This window comes from Ylistrum balloti, unplaced genomic scaffold, assembly GCF_031769215.1.
Source record: "Ylistrum balloti isolate Yb309-2 unplaced genomic scaffold, AGI_CSIRO_Ybal_v1 Utg371040, whole genome shotgun sequence".
In the NCBI taxonomy this organism is placed as follows: domain Eukaryota; kingdom Metazoa; phylum Mollusca; class Bivalvia; order Pectinida; family Pectinidae; genus Ylistrum; species Ylistrum balloti.
This window is the reverse complement of record NW_026782576.1, coordinates 964,046-970,877: the sequence shown is the minus strand read 5'-3', so window position 1 is coordinate 970,877 and position 6,832 is coordinate 964,046. Positions and strand designations below refer to the sequence as shown.

General features: G+C 35.2%; 1 protein-coding gene across 1 annotated transcript; it reads right to left on the bottom strand.

The window, feature by feature from the left end:
- Nucleotides 1-239: 239 nt before the first annotated feature.
- Nucleotides 240-1,241, bottom strand: LOC132560226 (beta-1 adrenergic receptor-like). The gene has a single exon (XM_060224886.1). It carries the CDS (start codon nucleotides 1,239-1,241, stop codon nucleotides 240-242), a length of 1,002 nt encoding a protein of 333 aa, XP_060080869.1.
- Nucleotides 1,242-6,832: the final 5,591 nt, after the last annotated feature.

The following is a 6,832-nucleotide window of genomic DNA, read 5'->3' as shown; positions in this document are numbered from 1 at the left end:
CAAACATAATTCATCGAGATATGAAAGACCTATAAATACTACGTGTTTTGTACCGCCTTATTGCAAATTAAAAAGCAAATACAATTTGTAATTACTAAGTAATTGTTATTGTGAAACCCAATTTTTTCCATATTTCTGATCCAAATACATTGGTAAGTATTAAAATAAATCAAATAATACTATTTCAAATGGTGTTGTTTTAATTCAAGAAACATGAAATAGATCGTGGTAATGTAAAATCATCGATTTCTAGGTCTGAGTCGCTGCCGTAAAGAGGGCCCCATGCTTCCTTCACGAAAGGCTCCGCTTGCTCGGATACTTGAAAATTGTCTTTTCCGACACACATAGTGTTTGAAATAGGCATATATAAGTAGATTCCATATACCTCGAGTGAAATACAGCGAAGTGGCGAAATTAGAAGCCAACACATACAACAACGTAAATGATCCCTGTCTACTGTCAAGAAACGTGAATATCTCTAAGGGAAGATGACACAATACGAAAGTTATAAAGAGTGCTATAAATAGTTTTATCACATAGAAATAAGTTAAAATTCTCTCTCTCAGAACAGTGAAATAATTTCGGACTAGCACACAATATATTCCTAGTATTGCAAAAGTAGGTATCACAAAAATAATAATGACATCTGTTAGAAGAAAAGCGGTGTGTAAGTCGATGAACCTGGAATTAAGAACACAACTTGGTATTTGATATGAGGAAACCTCCTTATAGAGAATATTAACGCTTCCTTTCGTAAATAACACTACGCTCCAAATGTTAAAGGCCGCACTGAAAAACCACCACAAACTGGTAAAGAACATACACCTAGCTACAGTAACTATCTCTCTCGTTGGACACAAAACTCTCATGGTTTTTTCCGCTGTCATGAATAAGATTGTGTACGGTACAACGGTTTTCGTTAGATACATAACGAATTTGTGACATTTGCATAGATAGACTGTTGAATCTCCTCCTACGACGAGAAATAGCACATGTGCTGGAATTGACAAAATTCCATTAAGAAAATCTGCCGTTGCAATCGAAAACACAAATATATTTGTAGACCTTCCAAGCAACCTTCTGCGTGCTATCAAGGTTATTATGAACCCGTTTCCAACTACTATTAGAACACACATCGACGCTTCTAAAAACACAATTATGTTTAGAAAACGAACATAATCTTCTCCTGGAATTATGAAGGTGTCATTTGTCTGGTTGGTATACGACGTAGTGATGTCCATCATTTGTGATCAGAATGTCCCGGAAATTGGTCTTATTCCCAAAGTCGCAGTACAGGCGGTCTCTTTTCAAAAGTATTCACTGTTTTCATGTAAATGTTAATTCCGCAGGAAATTGGTAACAAAGCCCACCATTGACTGCAGACATCGTATATAGAAAACACTTCACTGACCTGCTTCACATTTGTACATTATTCTTCTTTACTCTGAGTGCATGACATATCACGTATATTAAATGTATTATATGAGTCGGGTCGCCTCAGAGATAATTGTATTGCCTCGCATTATATCGAAATCAACAGACTGTTTTTCTACACTCAAGTTAAAACAGATCAATAATTTTTCCTTTTGAAACTCTATTACAAAAGTGTCTTACATCATTATTAAATATATTCATGATTAATTCACGATTGAATGTACTCACGTCATGTTCTGCTGTTGTGAATTTAAACGAATCTCAGCTGGAATAAACAATACTTAACCACAATAAGCCCACATGTTGACAGGTAATTCCAAAATAGAACGCTGCCTTGATGCCCCGTGTGTGAATCTTTTACTTTCAGTAAATAAGTTGTAATCGTTTTTCGTTTCTATCCCACCTGACTCGTAGTCTATCGATTGAGTATCGTGTTATCACTGAACAGACCCCAGCAGTAGAGCCCAGCGTTGTGTCACTGCCATGTATCGGTCACTTGTCCCAAAGCAGCTTGGATTCCGTGGTATTATCACAGTCTGTCACCTCTAATGGTCACCCTGTGTATCCATCTATCACGTTTCCTTTCACTCAACATAATTGGTAGGCGGGCGGTAGGTGATCAGTTGGAGGCATTATCCAAATACGTAGGCACACTACATATATGTAACTAACAAACACCGCATGTTTCGCAGCTTTATAGTCATTGCTCAGCTATCAGACGGAGCACAAACAGCCTAAATTATCCGAAAATCGTTCGCTTCTCAGGCTTGACATGTCAATGACTTTAAACAATTTATTTCATGCCTTTGCGCATAGTTTTTTTTTTCTGTACTACCTCTGTCAATTACATTGGTACTAACGGAAATTTAATTACATTAGCATCGGATTACTTTCATTTGGTGCTTATGTATAAATACAATGTTTCTCTTGAATCGCAAAAAAAAAATGTTTTCTGTTGGCCATAAGATCTATAACTAATTCGATATTACTGTTATTACACGGTTTCTATTTGTCGCGATGTCTCATCAATTACAAAATACAAAGTCAACGAATACCCTTGTGCCAGTCGTTAGTCATTGTGTATCTTTGACCCCCTGAGAGCGGCCACATTGAACATAAATGGGTAATATTATGTCCTTTAGCACCATAACATTTCATTTTACTGTTTCGGTGATATATATATTTAGTATCATCGTTAAAAAATTTTAATGCGCCATTTAGTTTAGTATAAGATTGTTTTTACATGTCAGTAAGCACTTCATAAAACCCTAGATCGATGTTTCTTATGAAGGAGTCGTGACGGATGGTGGCAAAAAGCACGGTCTTTGTGATAATATATATTAGATAAGAAAGAAATTCGTTGTTTAATGGTTTGTTTATGCAGCACTGCCGCATATCCGAGTTTAAGAGAAATGGAGAACCACAAATTGATCTTGATAATTTAACTACTTCCCGATATCACCACAGTAAAATATATTTTCCATGTATAACACCTGCCTTAAACACCTCAATCAACATGTATTTGTAAGTTTTGTTTCTTTAGTCTACGTTTAAGATAGTATCGTCAACACTAAAAACTTGGAAATAAGATGCGGAACATTTTCATAAAGAGTAAGCAAATCCGGATCCCTTTGTGTAAGAATCCACATGCTTATTTTGCAGGATAGGCTTATCTTTAGGTGGTTTATTTTCGAGATCTTTTGGTCTGTCAGCCGCGTATTCCAGGTTTCTCTTCTATATCGTCGGTCATCTGCTGTCTCATCTTGAGAAATGTTTATTATAATGCTTATAACTGACGACTTTTCCATTACCTTCCTTGTTTCAGCAAGGTTTGATTGTTGATGTCTTAAACAACATATTAGATCCAATTTGTGTGCTCATCTGATTGTTTTCATGTTATATCCTTGTTATTGAAAAAAGTTAAGCATGTTTTATGAAATTAAGTAAATTCTATTTAGGAACAAATACAAACCAACCTCATATCTCCTTATTGCTTGCAAGACTTTTCTTCCAATTTCAATTAAATGAAAAGTTAAGAAACATTCTTGGGGCAATTGATGAAAATATAATCATCCTTCCACGTAGGTTACTGGCTAAGTACCGAACCAACCTAATTTGTGACTGTTTAAACAACAACAGGCTGAATAATTGATGTGTCAAATGACGTTTCTACTGAATTGTAACTGCCTTACAATTATATACAGAATAGTATCCTGTTGATCAAAGATGAATTACAGATCAAATGTATATATACTGACAATGACGTCTTGATCAGAAATGGTGGAGCTCTGCACTAGGAAAGCCTGTCATGGAAATCAGGTTAGGTCCGGCTTACCGGTCTCGGCTTTAAGTGAAGGTGGACAGAAGTACTTATAGCTTGACAGAATGATAGATAATCTGCCTGCGAGATAGGACGGCCATCGTCATTCAAGACTAGTACATCTTGGAATTCATCATTACCAATATAACACAGAACAGCTTAGATACATCAAGATGTCTCCTTACTTAACGTTTCGCGTACTGGTTAATTTGGTGTTGTCTGGGGTTTACAGTATTTTAAATTGACGTTTGAAGCACAGAGCTTGTGTTATATGAAGCAGAATATATAAAACTATGTACGTTATGATTTTTATATTGAAAGCAGGGTCCAACCGTTGTATCAATGGCGGTCTAGTACATACTTATGCTGTAGAAACACAAACCACCCATGGCAATTTCCTTAACTCTTTCACTGCATTAAAATTTACTAGCAGGTGATAGTTGAATATAACGTTAATTTAACTTTAATTGCGCCAATCAGATTTTGTCTAAAGTTAAGACTTGTCCGGAAAAATTCATTGTTTAAAAACTTCTCAACTTTTCTCAAAAGACAAAAATAACACCTTTTCATGGTTAAGAATTATATACAGTAGAGCCAAACAATGACCTGAACTGCATCATACAGCTGTTTCGCCCTTCTAGAACTTGCAAGTGATGCTATGAGCCTAAGTTTTGAAACCCAGGGGGCAAATGAGGAAAATCGAAAATGATCGAAAGAAAATTCAAACAATAGTCCTTCACAATGTCTACACTCTGTATAATTAATACCGAACGTTCAGTACGTATTAGGATGTCTAGTGGCATCCAATGTGCCGTACGTCAGCGCTCTAACAGACTAATTGCTCTCAACACCTCAACATCCCCACCCTACTCCCACACCCATCTCCCAATTCTTTAATCTAAACTTCATCGAAAACAAAGTTTGATGGGATTTCAGTTTGAATTAGGATTATGTTGTCATAATGGTAAATCCTTTCAACTAAATAATTTTTTCCTTGGGGTTGTGAGTGGGGGATTAAAGAGACCAACCAACAAATTAATTTTACATAGACTTCAGTGTTAATGTTCTGGGTTATATCAATAATCATTAGAATTGTTGAATTCAATTTGGCTTTTATGATCTATAACAAACGTTTAGGGTCTCATATAAAAAGAAGGAGGTCACTCGCCTCAAACTTTTTCTAAAGAGTGGCGGGGGCATTTTTGAAACAAGATGAATTTCACGGTGGAACTTCTTAAAACTCCTATTATTGCCTATTTATTATTTGAAGTTGAATTTTGGACAAAACTTCAAATCAGACTTAACAAATTTATTTCATTATTATCTATGAATCATTACCTATCATGACATATATGTTTTGGAACTTCATAATTTACTAGCCAATCAGTGTCGGCCAAACTTGTTTTCTAGGGCTCAATCTTCTATACACAGGGACTATTTCCAAAGATTGATCCTAATCTTATAAAGGGCAGATATAATAGATACTTATGAATGTTACTCTCGATTATGAAAAAAAATGTTTATTTGGTACGAGCATTTTCCAAGTAAATACTCCATCATTTTTAAGTTTAAGTCTTTCACTGTGTCTCATTTCGCGACTGTTCTTAAGATTTTTTGTTTTGTCTTAGTATGAACCAAATAGAATATTACTGATATACCCGAAAATAAATTTATCCTTGGAACAATATAATTAGCATAATTGTATATCAACAGAACATTTAAAAGACAAAAACACAGTCCGCTGGCACGTCTTACAGATGTCAACTATATTTTTTTTTGTCTGAGCTTTGGCAACAGTATTATCAAGGGACCAGAAAAAGGATAAACAGGTCTACTATGCCAGCACTAATCTAATCCCCTTAACTAAAATGTGTTAATGGATGTTAATGGACGGTGCAGCAAGATTTTAACCCAATCAGCTTACATTAGAATAATTGACGCCATGTCAAGATTTTTGCCTTAACGCTTAATGGGTAATTAATGGACGTCTTTATTGTAATAGCCAGAATGATATTCCTGCATTCCGATAGCATTAACCAATTTTGAAATGGAGATTCACCGGAAATGGGCAAAGACGCATTATTAATGAAGTTATAAAAGACTAACCATTAACAAAATCATATTACCCTTTTCTTTAGCTGTTCACGTTGTGTTAATGTGTTAATAATCAGCCATGGTTAATACTTAATAATTGTTCTGATTTACATCCATTTCAAAAGCACAAAAAACCTAGTTGTGGGCTATCTGACGATTAACTCACTAATGCTGGTAGTAAAGTACGTCAGGCCGTTCGAGATGTCTTCTAATGTAATATTTAGACGCTGTGCTCGACAGTAGCGGTGAGTTATCGTCTTACAAGACGTAATGTTGACGGTTCAAATGTACCTTAAATTCTTTTTGATGAAAATATTAGTATTAAAAAAGTGTACCCACTGACAGAAGAAACGCATTGCGGATCTACAACATGTGTCTAGACAGTGTGAAATTCTAGCACTCGGGCGGTTCTTTGTAATAGAGTATATACACTGATACTGTTTACATGTCGTCGCATCAATACGTTGTAATGTGTGTTGTCAATGAAGAATTCCATGATTAAATGATCTGATTCTCATTGAAAATTTGCAAAGGTGTTTCTGAAGCTTTTGCTATTGTTCAATGCTCTCGTTTTGAAAATAATTTTTGTTCTGAATCACAATTTCATTAATATGTCTAAATTTTCTTATTCTCTATCCCTATTTTTCTACCCTCGCATGCATTGTAAATGTGTTTATACATCGCGATGATACAATATATGTTGAATTAACCTTCAGGGGACAAGTCCCGAAACATTGATCTTGCAAAACAACCATCCATTATCAATATTTTCGACGGATAATTTGACTTCTACTATAAGAGAATATGAAATTATTAGAGAAAATCTTGGTATATCATGTTTCTGCACGCTACTGCCATGTCATAAATAGATTCCGGTACCTTGTTGTGCATGCTTTTCCTGACTAATATTCATATATCACAATGACTATTATTAAAACACGATAAAGCACTTGTTACCTTTTCATTCCCCTTCTTTCCAGCAGC